Raw genomic sequence first — 24616 nt, 5'->3', positions numbered from 1 at the left:
ATAAAGAGGAAAGAAACTGACCGTGTGGTACAGTCCAAGTAGGGTTCACAATCTAAATGCGGTTTTCTTTTCTCCTTTCCCCTCTGGGGTCTCCAGTTTACCGTGGTTTCTGGGCAGTCCTGATGCTTCTGGGGGTCGTCACCGTGGTGACTGCAAGCTTTCTGATCATCTGTGCAGCTCCCTTTGCAAGCCACGTTCTCTATAAAGCCGGTGGAGGCGGTTACCTTGCTGCAGGTATGTGCGAGGCAAAGGGTGTGATTTCCAGCCACGGCGTTTCTGCATATCCTCATATTTTCCTTTTCTAGTTGCAGCTTTCAGACCTCTATAGTAATAATGCAATGATATTCGTGCACAGTTTTCTTGAGTGCCCACAATTTGCAGTCCCTTCTCTAGGGACTTTGTGTTTTCCATGTTCTTCACAGCATTTGCTTACTGTATCCACATGGTATGAAGAAGCCACTAGAAGGGAAAGCTCTGTTCTTTAGCTTCGCTTAACCTGTTTATTTTCTATCTGTAAAATGAGTCCAGACCATGTCTCTCTGTAACATCAGGATATGGGTGAAGTTTTCTGTGCACTCTTAAAGAGATAGCTGCATGATGATGTTACAAACTGGCATGATTTATTTATCACAGGTAATAAACATCTCTTTCTACGGTGTCACCACTCACTTTTCTTAATTGTGGTTTGTCTGTGTTACAGAAATACATTCTTTCCTTGGTGAAACCTATGGTTTTTTTTTTTTTAGTCAGCTTTCCAACTAGTCTTTTTAATGCCTGTTACAGAGATCTTAGTACAAATAGAAAAATAATTGACTAGATGTGTCTTGCGAATATCAAGTGTTTTTCATTTAATTGGGAAATAAAAGCCAGCACATTAATCTGAAAACGTATAAGCATAGATGATTTGAAAAGATAAGAGTTCTAGAAAATGAGATAAACATCACTATGACCAAGACTAAATCGTACGTGGCTATGCTATCTTGTAACACCAAATCGGGACACAGAGTTTCCATATGAAATGGTAGTGATAGTAACGAAACAGAATGGATAACATTGTCATGTCTAAATCATTGCAGAGACAGCTCCTGATGTCCATCATCATTTAGTCGATGACCAATCAACAGTTCAAGCACACTTATTACATAACATTGTGCTTAATTCTGTGGAGGGACTAAAAAGAATAATCAGATATGGATCCTCTGTTCAAAGAGTTCAGAAAAGAAAAAAAGAAAAAGAAACAACCCACCAGAACCAAAAACCCACCCTCTGAATAAGGTCCTGTTTACCTCTTGTCATTCCTTTGTCTTTTATTCAATTCCTTTCCTCACTGGTTTTTCATGAACCTTGCTTTCAAGGGCCTGATTTACCTACAAAATTCACCATTCACCATTTTAAAGTATATAATGCAGTGGGGGGTTTTTTTGTTTTTTTTTTTTGTTTGTTTGCTTTTAAGATTTTATTTATTTATTTGACAGAGATAACAAGCAGGCTCCCTGCTGAGCAGAGAGCCCGATGCGGGGCTCCATCCCAGACCCTGGGATCATGACCTGAGCCGAAGGCAGAGGCTTTAACCCACTGAGCCACCCAGGCGCCCCTGTGCAGTGTTTTTTAAATACTTTTCCAGAATTGTGAAAATAGTACCACTCTTTGATTCCAGAATAATTTTTTTTAAAGATTTTATTTATTTATTTGAGAGAGAAAACACAAACAGAGGGAGCAGCAGCAGAGAGAGAGGGAGAAGCAGACTCCCCACTGATCCCCATGCACGGCTCGATCCCAGGACCCTGGGATCATGACATGAGCTGAAGGCAGCTGCCCAACTGACTGAGCCACCCAGGCACCACTAATTCCAGAATATTTTTATCACCTCACGAAGAGACCTCATATTGTCTCACCTCCCTGCCTCCACCTGACCCTGAGTTAACACTCATCTACTTTCTATGTCTGTGGGTTGGTCTGTTCTGGAAATTTCATTATCAATGGATTCACACAATGTGTCCCTTTTGTGTCAGGCTTTTTTCACTTCAATCTCAATTTATAATCTCTCTTCTTTAATTCCTAATTCCATAAGACCAAATCCCTCATATGCCATAAAACTGAGCATTTCCTGAGCCAAATGTTTTTTCCTTCTCCAAACCACTTTCTACCTTTGGTTCATTCCAAGGTCTTGTAAAGGTACATATTTTTCCATGATCTCCCCAGAAATAACAGCTGTCTGCTAGACTGTGTAAATATTTGTTTCTTCTCATTCCTTACCTTTCTTTTTAAATCTTTTCCAATAAAGGAAGTATGTATCGTTGACCCTTGAACAGTTGGGGTTTGAACTGTGTGGGTCCACTTATACACGGATTTATATATATATATACAGTACAGTCCTGTAAATCTGTTTTTTCTTTCTTATGTCTTTACAGTCCAGTTCAGCAAATTTATAGTACAGTCCTGTAAATCTATTTTTTTCTTTATATTTTTCTTCTGTTTCTTTTCTTGGCTTAATTTATTATAAGAATACAGTGTATAATACATACACGAAGTATGTGTTAGTTGATTATGTTATCAGTAAGACTTCTCTGGTCAACAGTAGGCTATTAGTCATGAAATCTTAGGGAAGTCAAAAGTTACAGGAAGATTTTTACTACAGTTAAGTTTTCGTGGTGCTAAAAGTTATAGGCAAAAAAAAGTTATAGGCAAATTTTCAACTGCGGTTAAGATTTGAGGAAGTTGAAATTTTCTTTTCTTTTTTGTTTTTGTATGTTATGTTAATCACCATACAATATATCATTACTTTTTGATGTAGTGTTCCATGATTCATTGTTTGCATGTAACACCCAGTGCTCCATGCAATACATGTCCTCCTTAATACCCATCACCAGGGTCACCCTTTCCCCTACCCCTTTCCCCTCTAAAACCCTCAGTTTGTTTCCTGGAGTCCATAGTCTCTCATGATTTGTCTCCCCCACTGATTCCCCCCTTCATTTTTCCCTTCTTTCTCCTAATGTCCTCCATGTTATTCCTTATACTCCACAAATAAGTGAAACCATATGATAATTGACTTTCCCTGCTTGACTTATTTCACTCAGCCATAATCTCCTCCAGTTTTGTCCGTGCTGATACAAAAGTTGGGTATTCATCCTTTCCGATGGCTGAGTAATAGTCCATTCTGTTTATGGACCACGTCTTCTTTATCCATTCATCTGTTGAAGGGCATCTCGACTCTTTCCACAGTTTGGCTATTGTGAACATTGCTGTATGGGCAGATTTTCAACTGCAAAAGGGTCAGTTCTCCTAACCCCACCATATTCGAGGATCAAGTATAAAAGCTTGAGTTTAGTACACATTATGGAAGCATGGTTGTTTTGTGTTGTTTTTTTTTAATTTTATTTTATTAATTTTTTAACTTTTAAATAAACATATAGTGTATTTTTATCCCCAGGGGTACAGGTCTGTGAATCGCCAGGTTTACACACTTCACAGCACTCACCATAGCACATACCCTCCCCAATGTCCATATCTCCACCACCCTCTCCCGACCCCCCTTCCCCCAGCAACCCTCATTCTATTTTGTGAGATTGAGTCTGTTTTTTTTTTTTATTTTCAGCGTAACAGTATTCATTGTTTTTGCACCACACCCAGTGCTCCATGCAGTACGTGCCCTCCCTATTACCCTCCACCTGGTTCCTCAACCTCCCATCCCCCCGCTTCAAAACCCTCTGGTTGTTTTTCAGAGTCCATAGTCTCTCATGGTTCATCTCCCCTTCCAATTTCCCTCAACTCCCTTCTCCTCTCCATCTCCCCATGTCCTCCATGTTCTTTGTTATGCTCCACAAATAAGTGAGACCATATGATACTTGATTCTCTCTGCTTGACTTATTTCGCTCAGCATAATCTCTTCCAGTCCCGTCCATGTGGCTACAAAAGTTGTGTATTCGTCCTTTCTGATGGAGGCACCATACTCCATCATGTATATGTACCACATCTTCCTTATCCATTCATCCGTTGAAGGGCATCTTGGTTCTTTCCACAGTTTGGCGACCATAGCCATTGCTGCAATAAACATTGGGTACAGATGGCCCTTCTTTTCACTACATGTGTATCTTTGGGGTAAATACCCAGCAGTGCAATTGCAGGGTCATAGGGAAGCTCTATTTTTAATTTCTTGAGGAATCTCCACACTGTTCTCCAAAGTGGCTGCACCAACTTCCATTCCCACCAACAGTGTAAGAGGGTTCCACTTTCTCCACATCCTCTCCGACACACGTTATTTCCTGTCTTGCTAATTTTGGCCATTCTAACTGGTGTCAGGTGGTGAGATTGAGTCTTTTATCGTTTGTCTCCCTCCCGATCCCATCTTCTTACATTTTTTCTTTTCCTGCCCCCCAAACCCCCCATGTTGCATCTGCACATCCTCATATCAGGGAGATCATATGATAGTTGTCTTTCTCCGATTGACTTATTTTGCTAAGCATAATACGCTCTAGTTCCATCCATGTCATTGCAAATGGCAAGATTTCATTTCTTTTGATGGCTGCATAGTATTCCTGTGTGTGTGTGTGTGTGTGTGTGTGTGTGTGTGTGTGTGTGTGTATGTGTGTGTGTGTATGAAGCATGGTTGTTTTAAACTCAGGAATGCTCTGATCCTTGGTTTAGTCTGATCAAAGAATTGTATGTCTGTGTGTGTGTTTAGTGCTTTTGGGAAAAAAATGTGTTGGTCATTTTTATTTTATTTTATTTTTTTAAGATTTTATTTATTTATTTGATGGAGATCACAAGTAGGCAGAGAGGCAGACAGAGAGGGAGGAGGAAGCAGGCTCCCTGCCGAGCAGAGAGCCCAATGTGGGGCTCGATCCCAGGACCCGGGGATCATGACCTGAGCCAGAGGCAGAGGCTTTAACCCGCTGAGCCACCCAGGCACCCCAAAAGTGTTGGTCATTTTTAAATTTTGCAGGAAGGTAGTATATCCAAAGAATTTTGTTTGGCTGAGAACTCTGTAGGAAGGAAGAGCATTTGGTATGTATTCATATTCCATTGACCAGTGTATTTTCCTTTTGTGAGGAATCTTTGCTGTGTGTGGGAATGGGGCTGCGGTTCCCCTTCCTCAGATCTTCTTGTGGAGACCCTGGGAACTGAGAGGTATGGTATTCTGGGACACATTCTTCAAACAACCAAACTGAACAATTCCTTTAAAACTTGACTTTTAATTTCCTTCATGGTGGAATTCTTTATTGTTGGTGTAGGACCATTTGTTTCTGCAGAACACAGAGACAGATTCTGTTGGATGAGACAAAATTATCTTGGGCAGAAAAAGTGATGTTCTCAGGAATAACTGAAGTTTGCAGTCTAGTGTCAATTCCCACTGTGAAACACAGTTCTGTACGGCAGTTGTGGGGCCAATAAATCATCCTTGAGCTTCCATACTTCTTGGTAGAAGAATTTTTTAAATATTTTCATTGTTTATTATTAATATTCTCAGGTAATGTTTTTTTATTTAATTTCTTTTCAGTGTAACAGAATTCATTGTTTATGCACCACACCCAGTGCTCCATGCAATACGTGCCCTCCCTATTACCCACCACCAGGCTCCCCCAACCTCCCACCCCCGCCCCTTCAAAACCCTCAGGTTGTTTTTCAGAGTCCATAGTCTCTCATGGTTCATCTCCCCCTCCAATTTCCCTCAACTCCCTCTCCTCTCCATCTCCCCATGTCCTCCATGTTCTTTGTTATGCTCCACAAATAAGTGAGACCATATGATACTTGACTCTCTCTGCTTGACTTATTTCGCTCAGCATAATCTCTTCCAGTCCCGTCCATGTTGCTACAAAAGTTGGGTATTCATCCTTTCTGATGGAGGCATAATACTCCATTGTGTATATGGACCACATCTTCCTTATCCATTCGTCCATTGAAGGGCATCTTGGTTCTTTCCACAGTTTGGCGACCGTGGCCATTGCTGCAATAAACATTGGGGTACAAATGGCCCTTCTTTTCACTACATCTGTATCTTTGGGGTAAATACCCAGCAGTGCAATGGCAGAGTCATAGGGAAGCTCTATTCTTAATTTCTTGAGGAATCTCCACACTGTTCTCCAAAGTGGCTGCACCAACTTGCATTCCCACCAACAGTGGGAACACTTGGCAGATATGTTACAAACACTAGGTTTTTCGGCCAGCCAAATTTTTATATGCCACTTTAATATGAAACCATGCATATAGTCATCTACTGAGTTAAACTGAATTAAATTTATAAGGCTTTCTTTGGCTAGATTTTACATATTCAAAATGAAAAGATCTGATTCTATGTGCCTGCTATTCTGGAGTCTCTTTGTTCTTTACGGCTTACCTCGTCATTCCCTGCCTGAGTCTCCGGGGCTGCCCTGTGCCAGTGCTCTGTGCTCTGCTGGGCAGTTGGGAACAGGTGCAGCTTGGGCCTTGGGTTGCTGTGGCAGCTTTATCCGTGCCACAAACAAGACTGCACAGTCTCTCTTTGTTTGGACAGATGGCTTTAGAACGGAGAATAGCCAGATTCCAAATGGCCGGTGCTGGGTGTATGCGTGCATAAAGACTCTTTGGCGTTAGCAGGAAGACTGGTTTTGGGCATTCCATGCGTGGCTGAGTCATCCTGATGTCACAGTTGTCCGTGTGAGTAAGGGGTGGGGTCCCTGCTATTCCCTGCTCTGTCAAAAGGCTCAGAGCAGACCGTGGAGCCCCTCCTTTCAGCTGGGCAAATTCCTCTTCAGGCAGGCCAGGCCTTGGGTCCCCAAGGAGGTTCAGTTCTGGAACAAGTGCATGGTAATTGTCAGAATGTTATAATGCTGAGCCTGTTTCAGTGAGTCTCATCCCACACTCTACAAAGCTAAACAAATGCTGAAATTTGTTTACATGTGGAGTCCCAGAGAACTGTCAGACCCAAAGGGGTTCACGCTTGTCTTCTCCTAACCCTGTGATACTGGAGGTGATAGGAAAGATGCAGAAGAGGTTAGAATGGGTAGGTATAGCATTATAAAACTTTTAAGATGTGATCTGGAAGTTCTGGGATACTGACATCACTGGGTAATAAGCCATAAAAACTTGAAATCAGTATTTAACCAACATATTAGGGTACAAAGATTTTTCTTTTGTAATTGCAATCACCTTTTCCTGAGTGACAAAGTGTGATTACATTTTTCTGCTGAATGTAGAGCCAGACAGAGTCCCTCCAGGGTAGAGGTGCCTGAAAAGCTTCTGGATCATGTCTAAATCCCTTGTGGGACCTCACGTTGGTGAGACTACATGGACATCTTGTAAGCTAGAGGAATACAGCAGCCTTTATTCTAGAACCAGGAGGTATTAATGGAAACAAAGGGTACCTCTGCACATAATTGGTCCTTTGAAACAATTAGTCCTTTAGAGGCAAAGTAGTGGTTTGACTCCTGCCCCATTCTGTGACCACAGAGGGTGCTCCTTGCCCAGACAGCTGCAGCTCAAGCCATTACTGGTCACCACGGGATACCAGCTGAGTGAGTTGGGATGAATTTTTATAAATCCTTTGCTATGTGGGACGAACTGCTGGGCACACATCCTTCCACAGCTCATATCTGTTTCCCTTGGATCTGGAAGACAGTGCTCTCTAAAAGCGTAGTGATGTGAACCCTCTTAAAAAAGTAGCATAGGAAAGGTGAGTGGACATAAAGAGAATATAAAATTCTGAGTACAAAATTTATAAACTACTGAATCAGAATTAAACTGGACTCTTGGTTTGGTTTCCTTTTTCTCTCAAAGGATGAATAGAGTTTGTAGTGGCTCATGAGTAAACCGCATTTATTTCTATAGGAAATAAGATAGATGGAGTGGATGCAAACTACAAGGTGTTTTTTGCCTTCATTCTAGAAAAAAAAAATCGGCCACAGAAGCCAAGGGACATATTTCAGATGTTCCTTTTTTGGGGGGCTGAGAATGATCACGTGGCTTCCAGGAAGCACTCAGTGTCAGACTTTGCTCCTCACGTCTTCCCCCAGATAAAGAAGAGCAAGAGAAGAATATGTGGAAGAAACAGAAGACCACGAGCAGGAAGGGATTAGGGAGGAATTGCTGACAGCCCAGATGCAGGCTTCTAAACTTGCCGGCACACGCATCTCCCTGCTTGCACCTGCTGTCTCCATGTCTATATCACGAGAGATCCAGGCTATAAACAGCCGCTTACCGTGGACAAGCAAAGGGGCCTCTGTGTTAGCAGAACAGGCCTGGAAGGGCAGTGAATGCTTGCCAGAATGACTTTTCTAAAGCTTCTCTGTCTTTCTTAGTGCCCCAGAAGGAGAAAATGACAAGCATGACCTCCTAGTGGGGGACAGAATATTTGACCAAAGTCTAGGACTTCACATTTTGTTCGTAAGTCTGTTCTGTCAGACGTACGCATGGAAATAAAAGGGTGACTCACGAGAACGCAGGTTACTGATACATTAGCAGATGTGCTCGTTGTAGTAGAATTCCTATCTTCAATTTTTATGAAACACGAAACAGCGTTTGGATTTCTCTTTCGGTCAGTCCAAAGCTCCTCTACTAGATCTCCTTTCTGAGTAGTTCCGGAAGAGCCAGTCACCCTTATGTTTCTAAAAGCACTTGCTTCGTACCCTGGCTTTGTGCCTTCAGTTGTCGTATTTGGGAACTGGATCAGTCAAAGGTATTATTTTGGATATTCATACTATAATAACGTGGGAAGGGCTCTCTTCAAATTTAAATGTCTTCAATATGTCATTTCACAGAAATGTCAAATGCTAGAATGAGTCAACACTGGTCAGTATTAAAGAGGAAAGAGCTCTGAAGCATTTTTATTTACAAAAATGTTTTAAAGCCTATAATGATTCTTTCTCAGTTCTTTGAAGTATTTTCCCCCACATTGCCTGCTAGTTGGAATGTGCATAACAGGCTGTTAGGATCAGACTTGTCCCCACTCAGGTTTGAATGGGGCATCAGTATGATAGATGCACGATGCTCCAGTGACGAGGCAGGTCCCCAGAGGAAGGATTCAGAAGGGGTGAGTAAGACCCAGTCCTGTGAGCCTCCAACACCCCAGCCAGGTGGAGCCTGGGGAAGGGATGAGAAATATGAAGTAGAGACACAGAGTGGTCTCTCTGGAGAGAGCTGTTGTGCTCCTGAATCCCTACCCCTATCTGGGCTCGGTGCACATATGTGTCCTCACTGGAAACATTCTGGGTGATGGTCCAGCCCCGGCTCAGATGAATCTGGGGTATGAAGGTATGAGAGATCACCTCAGTAATAGCTTTAGTGGGACTTTCTGGAAAACCTTGAACTGCAAATGTGAATAAATGGCCCCCACCCCTTTTAAAAAATGTATCTGTGTGGTTCTTCTGAGAACTAGAGCTGTAGGCTTGGCAAATGAATGCTTTTACGCACATATTTTATTATGGGATGTAATTAACCTCCGCACTGAAAGGGAGTTTTCAGATGTGTTGGGTAATGAGATTCTTTCCACTTTATAAATGGCATGTTTAGTTTGGGGTTAGGTTTTGGTATGGTGGAAAGGCAGAATGAATTTCCATCTGCTTCACTCTCTTTTTTTAAAGTATGTGTATCACTAACATCTACCATTAATTTAGTTCTGGGAAAGATTTAATTTCTTTGCAAATATTCTGTTTTATTCCATACCCTCCCCCCAAATAGTCACTTTGCCCAGAAATAACTAGTAGCAAATGAATAAGGCATATTGATTTTTTTAAAAAGATTTTATTTATTTATTTGACACAGAGAGAGAGATCACAAGTAGGCAGAGAGGCAGGCAGAGAGAGGGGGAAAGCAGGCTCTCTGCCAAGCAAAGAGCCTGGTGCGGGGCTCAATCCCAAAGCATATTGATTTTTTAACTGAAAATTTTCTGAGGCCTTTTCCCCCACCCTTTATACTTACTTATACAAAAGAGAAACACATTAGTAATAGACTCCCCTGAATGACCAGATTGACATATACTAAGTCTGTTGTAGAAATAATTTTTACTTCCTGTAACTAAAAGGTTGTTGGGGAAGGACATGAAGTTTCCTCACTGGACACTTAAGACAGAAAATGGTCCTTAATACATACGTGAGAACAAGTCTGGATTCACCTGTTACCCTTTCTGAAATGTTCAGTGATGGGCCTGTGGGGTAACTGGTGCCACCTGGTGGAAGATTCTAGTAAGACATGGGCAGACAACCTCCCTCACTTCTCATGAAATCTCAGAACTGGAAGGCTCTGGAGCAGTTTATCCCCTTGCCTCTTGACTAGTCCCGAAATAGCCCAGTCATATGAGAAGCTCTGATGCTTTAAAAGATTTCAGAGAATAATATTTGCTAGCCATTAGCAAGAGTTCATGCCAAAGCTCAATAAAAATAATGATAATAACATGACTAGCCAATGTTTATTATGTGCTTGCCCTGTTCCAGGCACCTTGCTAATTGCGCTATGTCCATTAATTCCTTATGACTACTCTCTGCAGTAGGCACCTGATGATCTCAATTTTACCAGCAAAGACGCTGAGACATAGAGAAGTACAGAGCTTGTTCAAGTTTACTCAGCTAGTCAAGTGTAAATCTTCCCAGCTTACACCTTTGAGGTCAGATTTAAACCAGGGCAGTCAGAAGCCAGGCTTGTGCCCTTCAACCACATCCTCCTTCATGAAACTCATCTCTTGTGAGTAAACACTTCTTTGGGGTTAAAAGAAAATCTGCTTTCTAGATGCAGTCCCTAATGACTTGTACAGATGGATAAACCCTCACGATCATTCTCTATCAATAACTGTTTTTCAAGAGAGTACAGAGTATTGGATAGACAGGATGTTTAATGCCTACAATGAATACACCAATCTAAGAGAGTAATAAATATCTGAGAAATCCAATAGACATTATATAAGTTTGGTGGACTAAATAAAAACATGAGGCCAGAAAATGAAAGGGAAGGGGCAGTTAATACATTCGGACAGCAGTGTGGTGAAGCGTAGGTATTTATGAATATTTGGAAATCAGACAGATGTAATGAAAATATACAGGCATGAAATTATATAAAGTATTCAGGCTATCTCAGGAAATTGGAGAAAAATCAGTGAAAAGTGAGTCTGAGAAAATGAAGAGTGGAAATTGTGGTAGACCATTATGCATTAGTAGTTTTAAAGTTTCTGAAGTATGATATGGAAAAATAAGCATAATTTAATTAAAAGAGAAAGGAATAGCATGTTAATGTAAAGAAGGACTATTACAAAAGTACAATTTAAATTATTTTTTAAGAACTTCTAGTGCATTTTCTGAAAAAGTGAACTTTTTAGTGAATGAACTAAGATACGTAACTACTTTGAAAGTATGTTACACTGCAATGTCACGTCTTACTCTTGAGAAAATACAGGATTGGCAGATTTTCCTTTCCCCATCATGTAATATTTAGAAAAATAAGTATGCATTTTAGATTCTGGAATGGATCTGTGAGGATAGCCTACACTAATGGCCATGTTTACTCCTTGAGCCTGACACATAGGATTTCTAAAAAGTTGAGGAAGGTCTCAAACACTGCAATTTTTAAGATTCCTACTGTATTAAAAGTTAACACATGTTAAAAAGGTTTGAAAATACTGTGGCACTAAGTGTTTACATTTTAAAAGTTAATAGTCTAGGTTTTTAAAACACATACATAAATGTAATGACTCTATATATAAGGTCATTTGCAGACATTATCCAAAGCCTTTTATGAATTTGGATCCCAAACACATATCGCTTATGGACTCCAGCGTCATCCGTATCATGAAGGAGCACTATTATTCCATCCCAAGAGGTTAAACCCTTGCCCATTCTCAGAAAGGGTCTAGCTCTTTCTCCTTGGTTGTGCTTCTCTATCCTCTAAATTAAAGGCTAGAGATGATCTCTAGATACCTGAGGGGTAACTGTCTTTCCAAAGAAGTCCCAGAAAACCAAGATGTAGGGTAGCATTCTGGTTCCTAATTTGGGGATCAGTTTGCAGGGGTTCATTTGATCATGAAACTTCATAACTTTCATTTATATGTCATATTTTGTATACTTCAAAATATGACATCTTTACTGCATTATACATAAATGCAGTAAAAGAAATGCAAAAACAAAAACAAAAAACTGTGACTTTAAAAAGTCATCCCTGTCCTCCAAGCCCTAGGAGAGTTTAATTGCACAGTGAGCACTATTGAACAGTTGTCAAATTTTTGTTGACAAAACGGATGCTTGAGGAAGAGAAGACTGTATTCTTAAGGGGTGTGGGGGAAAGTCAAAGCAGGTGCACTGCAGGTCACTGCCATAGCATCTGTAAGCCCAGCGTCATTGTATATGGATAACATCCTGTTTCATAAACAGATACCGTTGCCCATTTCTTTTTTTAAAACCATTTGTCTAAGGAATTGTATATGTCATTTCAGAACACTGTGTTTGAGTTAGAACATCACGGACCAGGGGCACCTGGGTGGCTCAGTGGGTTAAGCCTCTGCCTTTGGCTCAGGTCATGCAGGGAGCCTGCTTCCCCCTCTCTCTTTGCCTGCTTCTCTGCCTATTTGTGATCAATCTCTCTCTGTCAAATAAAAAAAAAAAAAATCATGGACCAAAATACTCGTAGTGGCTTAATTTATTATAGCCCAAACCTAGAAAGAACCCAAATGATCATCAGGAGATAAATGGATAAACAAACCATGGTCTGTTCATACAATGGGAATAGTGCTCAGCTGTAAAAAGGAGGGAACTACTAAGACATGCACGGCCTGGGAGGATTCTCGGTCATCATGTTGAGTATGAATGACCAGAGGCAAAAGACTGCACACTGTCATGATTTCATTTCTACAAGGTTCTAAGAGCAAAGCTCCGCTATAGTGGTCGGTGCTTTGGGGAATGGGTGTGAGGAGGCCTGAAGAACCTCCCTGGAGTGACAGGGATGGATGTGTTCTATTTTTAATGGACTGTGGGTACACTGATGTTTACATTTATCAAAATTCAACAACCATACACTTAAAACTTGTACATTTTGCTCTATGTAAATTACACCTCAGTTAAAAAAAAAAAAGATGAGAAAGAGAAACAATGAAGCTGGGGATGCTTTTTATCCATTAGAACAACCTTCAAACTATTGGGGCTTAATATAATACCTTCAAATATTAGTATGGACCAATTTCAGAAATGTTGATATGAAGACCATGTATGGACCTTCTGCAAAAGCTTCTTGTGGGGACATGGTCATTTACGCTGCTTGGTGCTCCTCTGCAGATCTGAGAAGGCATTCATTATGTATTTCTTGATAAATTGCTATGTTTCCTTTTGGAGAATGATAGTAAATACATAGCTTATCAAGTTTCCTTTTTGTTCTTTCTCCTGGGCATGTCAGATCCAGGTTCACCATTCCATTAACGCTGCTATCTTTCGTACGCTTACCCACACTCCAGATTTTTTCTTCATTTCTATAGTTAGCATGAACCCACTCTGTACCTTCCCGGGAGTCCCACCTGGAAAAGTACCCTCTTTGCTCACCACCTCTTTGGAAATTTCCCCCACTGTAGGGTGTCTGTGTGGGTCTTCATCCTACTGTGTTATACCTGCTAATAGGGTGTTTGTTCGAGTTATGCCACAGGCTACTTTGACCTTGTGATTATAGACCTCATTTCATCCTCTGAAAATAGACAAGGAGTAAGCTGTTGCTATCATCCCTAAAATTTTATGAAGCTGACTTTCTACTTCTGTTTTTCTAGATGCTCTTGCTGAATATTGTCCTGTCTTTAAAGTACATACGGCCCTCCTGTTAGAGAAAACGTAGTATTTTTCTGATTCTAATTTACTGTTCACTTCAATTTTCTTCATAATGGAATTTTTTTTTGACTATGGAATTCTTTGGCCTTTCCTGTGCCCATAGAAAGCTGAAATGAGTTGACACTGAATTTATGTGCAAGCATGACTAAAAGAGGCCAGTGGAATCATCTTGAATTTATGATTCTTTCCCAAGTACCTAATAGCTGCTCATGACTGAAGTTATTAAAACACATTTCAAAGGCTGTTATGTCTAAGCAGTTAAAGATCAAGTTTATTGTTTTTCAGCAACTCCAAAAGGCTTTTGTTTTTTAATACAGGTATGTGTATTTCTAGGCAAGAATATAGGGGTTTGACATTTGCCTGTCTTTTTGACGAGTTTCCATTTCTGTGGCTAACTTTTCCCTAGCAATGTGTTTTTAAATCTGGTTTTTATAATGTAGTGTACAAAATCTTTATTTTTCCATACTTGTTTTCATGAAATATTGAGGACATGCAGTTTTATTTTCAGTCCGTGACTTGGTATTGGTGAAATTCTTTTGTATTTTTTCCTACATTGTGCACATTTCCATATTGTTTGTCATCAACGATTGTGTTCCTAATGGCCCGTTGTGACTTTGTGGCCTTTGTTTCAGAGAAAATGCTTTCCAGATTGAATTCGTGATATTTAGAGGGAAAAGTTTTCAACTTTGTAAGAGTTGTAAAATCATGAGTGACTCTTCCCCACACTGCTTGTTCGTAAGAGAACCAACACATTCTTCGTGTAACTTAATTATTTATCACAAGTCTTCTTGGGATTTGGTACCGTACTTTGATTATGCCTCCAGTGAGCTGCTTAATGCATTTTTTTGGTCTTCAAAAAATAAGGTATTTTTAAATTTAATTAGAAATAAATTATGCTTTCAAAATATAACCAAATTTAAATATAACAATTTAAAAATAAATTATTACCTAAATATTAGCAATATTTCTATTCCTGCTAAAATCACAGAGACAAGTGGGTTTGACATGTAACTCACTTGTTACCCAAGGACAATTATTACTTATGTTTTCATGAAGGAGAGTCCTTTAAGATATCAAAGGATAATAAATAAGATTTTAATGTAGTATTTTTCCATAAGTGTTCCCCAAGTTAAGACTCTCCACTTAGTAGGTGAACCAAGTCAGCAGTTCATTACTGTTCATTAATCGTCACAATAGCCCACCAAAAGAAGATGTGTCTTTCTGGGGGTACAAACACATGTACTCTCCTCCCATTCCCACCATCCTATGCCCTTTCTAACACACAACCACAGATTCCCACCATGCTTTTTTTTTTTTTAATTCATTCATTTTGTCTTTTGTTTGGAAATATTTTCAGATTTACATAGGAGTTGAAAATCCCTTCACCCAGAGACTCCATTCACGTTTCACTATCTCAATGTGTTTTATAGCAAAAGGCTCCAGTCCTAGAATGTGCTTTGCATTTAGTAGTTACGTCATCTCCGTCAGACCAGAATAAGTTCCACTTAGACTTTCATGACCTTGACTCTACAAGAGTACAGGCCTATGATTTTCTAGATGTTCCTGAATTGGTGTGTCTGATGTTTCCTTCTGATTGGATTTAGGCTTTCCATTTTTGGCTGTATCGTAGCAGTGATGCTGTGCTATTCTCATTGTATCTTACAAGATGGTTAGTGACGTCAATATGCCGTGCCACTGGTGATGTTCACTCTGATCATTTGTGCAAGGTGGTATCTGCCAGTCTTCTTCAGTATGAAATTACTGTTTTCCTCTTTATAATTGATGAGTGTTTTGTAGGAAGAGACTTTGAGCCTCTGTAAATATTTCTCATCTAAATTTCATTTACTAGTTTTAGGATCCATTTTTGTTTCTTGCCTGAATTATTACTTAAATGATTGTCAAATGGTGTTTCTAATTGAGCTATTCCTTCTACATTTATAAGTTAGCATTCTCTAAGGAAAAGCTTTCCCTTCTCCCTATCTAATGTATTCATTCATGTATTTCTTTCACTGTGGGCTCATGGATTTCTCTTTTATTCAGTGAGGTATCATGTGCCGTTATCATTATTGGTTGGATAGTCTGATTGCCTCAGAACTGGCCGGGGGAAGCCTCTAAAGCTAGCTTCTGAAACACTCCCACCATTCCGAGACCACATCTGACATTCCAGACTTACCATGTACTTTCTGTCCCAACCTGGATTCACCTATTTCTTTGAGATGCTTGGCTCCTGATATTTAGAAGCCAAGATCTAGACACTTGGAGTGCTCCATGCTGCGGGAGTGTTATGGCTGCCAGATCCTCCCAGGACAGAGAGCCGGGAAATATATGCAGGTAGATACACATGGATATATCTTAACACACACATACTTTTACTTCTACATCTGTCTGTCTGTCTAGAACCATAAATTCACCCTGATACATTTAATTACAAACAACATCATAGACTTTATTCTAGCTTTCCCCCTCCTCAAATTTGTAACTCTCTTTTCAGGCAGTGAAGAAGAACATGATTCTGATTAACCTCAATAATTATTGGTTTGATCAGTCTACCCCTATGTAATAGTCTCCTGACTCTTCTGTTGGCCGGATACAGTCCATAAACCCCTCATCATAAATTCTTGCTACCATGTCAGCTAAATCAACCATTGGCCTTGGTGTAAATACTTTCCATTGTCTGTTAGTCCATTCACTTTCTGTTTGTCCCTCTGCATTGGAGTGTGCACATGCACGCACACACACACTGGTATAAAACACCGGCAATTTAATAGGTAGGGAAACACTCTTTTACCCCATGGGAAGATGTAATTATAAATGGATATACTATGAGTTAAATGCCAGTATCTTCAATTAGTGAACAAGTTAAAAATTGTAGTGATAGAAACGCCTATTTTCATTGATTTCAGGATGTAAATGCTCTTCAAATAACATCAATTTTAAAATGTAAGTTAATTCTTCCTTATTAAGAATCATCTACATGGTTACTTGCAATACATTTTTTTTTAAATACTCTAAATTCAGTAAGGGGTTTTGCAACTTTTGAAAGAAAATATGCAAAGGCTACTGGTTCTTCACAAAGGCAATTTTCTGTTTTTGTAAAACTATCTGAAAGCACACGAGACTCACATGATGCAAGAGAGTTAAGAAACATATCAACAAATAATAACAAAGATTTGCAGTCTGTTTGCATAAGGCAAATAGTATGCAAATAACTAAGCCAAACCTTTACATTAGGGGAGAGCAGTGTCTATATATTTGCAGAAAAATGTATTGGAATGCACAGAGTTGCTTGACAACACATGGCCTTGCCATATTGTTGTCAGCATCTGAGGTACGGCTTTGCAGGGAGTTTGCTCGCCGGCTATGACTTTACTATTTCTCTCTGACATAGCTGTTGTTCAGTGGCTAAATTGCACTCTTCTGTGCTCCAGTATTTGCATTTACATTACAGACCACAGTGTGAAGGATGTTTCTTATTAGCGAAGCATCTATGTTGATTCCCCATTGCTCTGTGGTTTGTATCCCGATTATGAGAAAGTTTAAGACTCACCTTGGCATGTCAATGAGCCCTTCTTCTTTTGTGTGTACATCTCAGGATTCTTTACGCAATGGATGGCCCAAGAGAGAGAGGACATCCTAAATACTGGAGGATTTTTTAACTAATTAACTGGAGAAGGGCGATTAATAGCTAGGTTCTTAAAAGCTACTCTGTCCTGCCAATATGCCTTCATCTCTGCTCCCAGTCATAGGGTTATATTTACCTTTCAGACTGACTCGCAATTAGAATATGGAGATTTTATGCCTGATGGTTTCGTTCATTAATTCAAAGACTATAATAGGTCCTTGACTTGTTTGGATTGAACTTTTGGACAGCTAGCCAATGACCTCAAGTATATTTTGCTCAGCAACACATTTGAATCCCTCAGGCTGCGTGGTTTGTGTGTGGGAACTGTCACTCACTCACCAGTGTATCAGCTGAGCCTACTGTCCTGGGTTTGCAGCTCAGCACCGTGGTGCTCCTCCCTCTGTTATCTCAGGGACAGCCATGTGGAAAAGTGTATGCTTTGCGGGATTCTCCAATTTTAGCCTTCGTGAGGCTCTTCTGTAATCTTGCCCCCTCCCTGCGTGCCTCCCTTCTTCTTCCGTTCCTTTCTTTCTCTTGCCGAATAAGGCTCTTGCTCTTAAACCTATGGTTTTACATTCCACAGAATTTTTTCATTAATTTTTTCCTCATTCTTTCCAGGGAATGTTGCCTTTATGCTATACAGTCTTCAGCATCTATATTTCAGTTAAAAAGAATCACGTCTATTCTTTTATAGGAGTTCAGTGCTCTCATGTCTGTTCTTATCGGATACTTACTTTGGCTTCTGTTATCATTGGCAAAATTACCCGCAGCACTAGTTAGCTATGGTAGAATAATATAATAATAGTTGGAAAGACCTGAGCTGAAAATCAGCTCTGAAAACTACTAGTTGTCTTGGCATATACTTAAAACCGAGGGTCAATAGTACCTATTTTATCAACTCATTGTACATCTCGAAATAAATAATGTATTACAGTGCTCACCCCAAACCAGACACATAGTACAGAAGGGAAATGTTAGGAGAAATTCCACTAGGCAGGATCTTTGACTCTTATGGTCATAAGCACCTAATACAGCGCCTGGCGTACAGTAAGTACTTAATAAATGCATGTCGGCTGTTGCCATTGTCCTTATATTGTCATAACTCTCATCTTAATGCTTTGAAAATTAAAGATGAGGAGGGTGCATATAAAGCACATGCTAAATGGTATGGTACAAAGTAGGTGATTTGGCTAGAATGGTATTTTTAGAGACATATCATCAGGCAAATGATTGGTTAGCGTTCTTGGGAAAACATCTTCAGAAAGACTAAAGGTCTTCTGTTTTGTCCTTCTCAGGCATCCTGTTTTCCCTGGTGGTGATGCTGTATGTCATCTGGGTCCAGGCAGTGGCTGACATGGAAGACTACAAAACCATGAAAATGAGAGACTGCTTGGAGTTCACCCCTTCTGTTGTGTATGGCTGGTCATTTTTCCTGGCCCCGGCAGGGATATTTTTTTCTTTGCTAGCTGGATTACTGTTTCTAGTAATTGGGCGGCATATACAGATACATCACTAATCAAACCGTTGCCACCACCATTTTCTTGAGAGGTTTCAAAACAGAGCATTTCTTTTTCATTTTGTTTTGGAGATCCCAGCATAGAATTAGTCGTTGAGCTGGTATTTGAATTTTGCTTTCACATTTTACTTGTGATTTCCTCTAATAGGAAGGTCCTAGGATATTTCCAGACATCCACATGTTTCCATCCTCTGCAGGGGCTATCAAGAACCTAGTTCTCTGAGGAGCGGGTAACATGGGCCTCCCTCTCACTGCACCTGTTAGAGCTCATGCAGGTTACAAAGGCCTGATAATGGCATACCACCACCACCCAGGCCAGTGAAGCTTTGACTTAAAACTTCCTTCTTGGCATTCATTTCTGCTGATATTAAAAAAACAAAACAAAACAAAACAAAAACAAACAAAAAACCATCGGAGAATAATTAAAATGGAAACAAGTGTTGTCCAAGAACTTCCTCCATTTCCTCTCCACACATATGCATACTGAGTCCTGTAAACCAATTATTTCTAAAAGTAGACACAGTGTGCTTGTGGCAAGAACCAGGCAGACCCATCGGTTCAAATGGGCCACAACCAGACTGAGGACGCATACTTATTCCACTCTCCGGCCAACAGGACTTTGGTCACCTAATCGTACTCCCTTAATTGTGCGTCCTCATATAAACCTTCAACTGTGTTTAAAAGTGACTCATCTGTATACCAAATTACATTTAATGCAGAATGGATTGTTAGGAGCTCAGTGGATTAATTGTAATATGTAATATGGTTGAAAATACGTAAAAGCAAGGCACCTTAGCTTAGTACTTCATTCTGTTTGATATTTTAAAATTCCTCCTTAAAATTATATGCTAATACGTTCAGCATGTGAAAATTTATTGATGAAATGTGCTTTTAATATGCACTAGCTATAAACTTTCAAAATATTTCCATATGAAATGATAATAGCCTTGCTTTATTAAAGACTATGAAATATTAACTTTTCCCAAGGTTTTATGGTAGTTCTTCTGATAATGTGATTCCCTTTATTATTGTCTCTCAGTTTCTTCATCTTTTCAACAGGTATTTTAACATTTACAGATACACTAGTTTCTTCCTTTAACCTCTTGGAAGAAAACTTGGTGCTGGTTGGTGGATAATTCTTTCTTATTTGCTAGTGTAGACATGCAGACATTTTGCATATCAAAGATGTTTGTTTGGCACTAATTTTGATTGAAATCAAATCCATCTGAGAAGCCCACACTGCATTTGCATTTTGGAAATTTCCCCAGAGGAGCAGTTTGGTGTTGATGAGGGAACAGAGAACCTGCATGGTATGTGAGCTTTGTTCTGGGCACAGCATTTTACTTTGCAGCTGTCGTGAATACCTAAGGCAGGACTCAGAGGAAAATTAACAGTGACCACCTACAAGATGCTGGGGGAAAGAGGGGCTATTGCTTGCCTTTCAGCAATTCCCCTGATGGAGAGATTGCCTGTCTTCTGGACACATCTGTACCTTCCATTAACCTGTTTCCATGGGATTTCTGGAGGAATAGCCACGCTCTGAGCTATCTGCAGAATCTTGAGGGCATTTTAGTGTTTAGGGACAGAGAGGATGAACCTGTGATAAAAACAAAACACAAAAATATAAGACAAAAAAACCCCCAAAAGCTTCAGGGGTTTAACTGGTTTCTCAAGCCATCTGAGTTATAAACGTTTTTTGTGGTACTCCCCTTTGTCTTTTTTTGTTTTCATTTTTATATTGCTCCATTTTCTTCTTTGCTTTTGGCTTGATTATTAGAAAAATAATTATGGGTTCTGTTATGCATATTTACTGTGATATTAAGTTATGGCATGCCATTAAGTTTTCCAGACGATGCTAGATGTATTTGATTAGTTCATGTCATCTGTAAATACAATTCCTTTTTGTAGAACTTTGGAATGGAGCCTTTTTTCTGGTGTATTATATGTCTTTTAAATTTCACATACAAGCTGCTTTCAGTAAAAGTTTGAATATTTATAAATTTCAGATGGTTATCCTCATTTTCTAATACACTTATGCGGCTACCGTATATTTATCATAAGGCAATTGGCTGACTATCTGATATGTATGACACTTTTACACAGATACATACTTTGGAAGTATTTCATAGTTGTAATGCATCAGTCACCTTAATTCAGATGCATTTCCTGATCTGCTTACCAGCAATCCGTGGAAGGAGGGAAGGTGAGTTGTGTGCGCTGTGTCAATAAGTAAATATACTTGAAAATAGCAGAAATATGCAGTATATTCTTGTAACAGCCTTATGTCTGATTTAGGATAGTATGTATGTCTCTGTTTGATGTATTGACTAATTCTCAGAAGCTTCCAAATACTGTGTTAAAACCTTTTTTAAGAGAGTTGATTTTGCATCATGAAGTTTCAATGTAACAAATAAGATATCTTTCTGGTGATGGTTCTGGAAAGAATGAAGGAAGAGGGCAGTGAGTTATGCCCTTGCACTTTGGGGAAAGCTGTGATCTTCCCATATTGTATTTCTTAGGGGTTAGCCTATGCACTGGGACTAGATGGAAAAACCATAGAGAGAAGCTAAATGATGATGTTCAATATAGGGGTTGCGGGTAGGACTTAAAAAAAAAATACCACTAGTATGCTATTACTGACCAGTTAGTCACTTTTATGACTAATGTATGAAATTTACTTATTGAATTTGAATATTAAATCCACTTATAAAGGCATATGATGGATGAGGTGTTCGTATTTGATTCTTAATCTGTTTATCTATCATCAGCACATGCGTGTGTGTGTGTGTATGTGTGTGTCCACCCAGAATTATAGACTTGGATAAAAGAGATAAAGTGAATGATAGAAATAAATATAATTGAGATAAGTAAAAATTTAAAAATCAGTGTTGGGGGACAGTAATAGAATTTATGTCCCTGAGTACTACTTTACCTGTTTTCCTCAACTGATGATGGTCAGTTCAGGTGAACACATAATTTGACTTATATTTTTTTTCATGAAAGAAACCAAATTAGGCTTGTGAAGAGGCTTAGGATGTCATTAAAGATTAGACAGATAGGGGATGCTAGTAAAAATAATCTGCACATACATCTTCAGGGGGGTAGCATTATGGGGAAAGACCCATAGTGCTGGGGTTATATGGAAAGAAATATATTAAGAAGATGAGTCCCCAGTTTGATCTTGGTGGGATGCCACCAGGAATGAAGGGGCCCATACAACAGAGATGAAATAGAAACTACATTTTTGTTGATTGTCTGAGAGCATTAAATACATAGAGTCATTTCCTCCATGATGACCGAGTGTAGGTACAGAAATTCCAACAAAAACTTAAGAAGACGATATATTTGAGGTTAAAAGCCAAGGACGGTGGGGAAATATTAAACATCATGTATATTATAATGAACATAAAGCATGTACAGGAACATTTAACCTGGTTAGCAGCGCAGAAGGAAAGAAAGAACAAACATCCAACTTGGGGTTAGGGTTTCTGAGCTAGCTAACCAAGGCAAGTGCTAGGACCTCTGTCTCCATGAAGATTAAGATCAGCCTGGACCTGTCTGCAGGCGTGGGAAGTATTGGAGACAACAAGTCTGAAATCAAGTGGAGTACTAAGAAGAGTCCCACTGGCTTCCGGAGGGTTGTTTCCCACTAGTGCGTTGCTGTGATGGGGAACAACTCAAGAGGCAACTGGCTGATAGAACTTTATAAAATGAAATGTCTTTGGATGTGGAGAATCGTATGGCATGTCTAACCATTCTATTCTATTTGTAAAGCATCTATAAGCAAATAAATTACAATGATTTTGAATTCAAGTAACGATTTTTCTGGTTTATACAAATGACAGTGATAGTCAAAATTGGCTTTATGAAATAAGTGTGGTTGGAGTAATTGGCCTCCTGTACTGACACTGAGCATTGTGTGCATAGTCTAGGGGAGTTGAGGCTCACTGGGATAAAATGAGTACACAGGCCGCAAAAATTTTAATATTCCCATTCTTTGGGGAGTCCAGGAGTTATGGTGACATAATTCACTAAAAACGTAAATAGTCCCCCCTTTATGTGGCAGTTGTTTTTATTTTTCTTAGCATTTCTTTTTCCATTCATTCTGGACAGAGACTGCCACTGTTAAAAAATTTACCAGTGCTTACAGATTGGATTGTTATTAAAAACTAGCTAAACAAATAGGTATTTGATTAATACAGCTTTAAAACGAGTGTTATATAAAGAAGAATGCTTGTTGCCTCATATTTTGGTGTGGCTTATATGGACACTATACACAGTATTGACATATTGTCTTCACTCCCCCAAAAGGCAAGACCTTTGTTTTTCTCAAGAATTTTATGGGTATATGTAAATGCCTAGAGAAATGTAAAACAGAAATTTGGATTAACCTCTGTGTGTGTGTGTGTGTGTGTGTGTGTGTTGTGAACATATACCCACATACCTATATGTGCTTATAGTTACGGATGTTTTGGAATTTATGCATGTATATATATGGTTTTGGATAACAGTACATATATATGTCACTAGACAGGTCTGAATATATATGCACATTTATACATAATCCATGTGTGTTTATGAAAATATTTTGTACATATAAGGTATATATGTTTGTATATAATAAATGCCTAAATTTATATCATATGTGCATATCGCAAATATCTGTCTGTCTTGGGCGTTCCTGAGCTCTTAAGGCTTGCTGAAGGGGAGGGTGTATTTTATCTTTATGCTATTGCAAGCCTAGCCCGGCGATGAGTGAGGAATGCAGGGGAGACGCAGTGGATGCTATCAGAGCCTCTCTTCCTTAGATCCAGGGCATCTGTCAGGATGCATGTGGATGGGTTATGTCGGACCCTATGCATGCCTAATGGCAATGACCCTGCCTTTGAACGTCTTATAACAACTGATAGCTAACTGTTAATTAATATTTATTCAATAGTAATAAATTTTGCCAGATAAAAGAATTCCTTTCTAAAGCAATATGCCTTGTTGATACATTTTCTGAATCCTCCTGCAGAAGGTTAAGCAAACCGGCTGCTTCACGAACTCCTTATTTGGGTCACTTGTAGGAAGGATCCTCTGGTGTGCTGGGAAAGGTTTTAAATCTATATCTGAAGACCTGCAATCCAATCCTGGATTTCAAACTTATAATTTGACAAGTTATTCCACCTTACTTTGGCTCAGTATATTCATTTAAAATATTTACTAGTTTACTCAGCAAATAGTAATGTGACAAATAAACTATATGTCACAAATGGTGCTGCATGTTGGGTGATGTCACTAAACAAGAGAGACATGGTATTTTCATTCTTCAAGCTAGGATTCAGAGAAATAATATAGACAACAAGCAAATGAGTAAAAAAAAAAAAAAAACCCACAATGATTTCGAAATTGTGGTAAGTCCTCTAAGGAAAAATACATAAGACATGATGGCATAAAACCACAGTTGTCGTCACAGAGGTTCTCCTTACGAAGAGAATTCTGAATTAGAGCACCAAGTATTCAGGTGCATAAAAGATAGGAAGGGTGAATGGTGCCCTGAAAAGTTTTCAGGGAAGGGGACTAGTGACAGACGGTCTGAGTGTGGAAAGAGCTTGACATGTTCTAAGAACAGCAAGGTGGTTTGTGTGGCTGGGCATTGAAGGGCAGAGTTCCGTGATGAAGTTGGAGAAGAAAGGCCCAATCATTTAGACCCCTTGTGGATGTTAGAGCATATTT

General features: G+C 39.4%; 1 protein-coding gene across 2 annotated transcripts in view; it reads left to right on the top strand.

Moving 5' to 3' along the window:
• TMEM182 (transmembrane protein 182) overlaps positions 1–23451 on the top strand; it is a 93195-nt gene extending 69744 nt beyond the window's left edge. For both annotated transcript variants that reach the window (XM_045980400.1, XM_045980401.1), the window contains 2 exons: positions 97–234; positions 18678–23451. In XM_045980400.1, coding sequence (XP_045836356.1) covers positions 97–234; positions 18678–18898 — 359 coding nt within the window. In that variant the 3' untranslated portion in view covers positions 18899–23451. The remainder of the gene's footprint in view (positions 1–96; positions 235–18677) is intronic.
• Positions 23452–24616: the final 1165 nt, after the last annotated feature.

The sequence above is a fragment of the Meles meles genome, chromosome 16 (assembly GCF_922984935.1).
Source record: "Meles meles chromosome 16, mMelMel3.1 paternal haplotype, whole genome shotgun sequence".
Lineage (NCBI taxonomy): Eukaryota > Metazoa > Chordata > Mammalia > Carnivora > Mustelidae > Meles > Meles meles.
The sequence above is the reverse complement of the archived record's forward strand: the minus strand, read 5'-3'. Positions and strand labels throughout refer to the sequence as shown.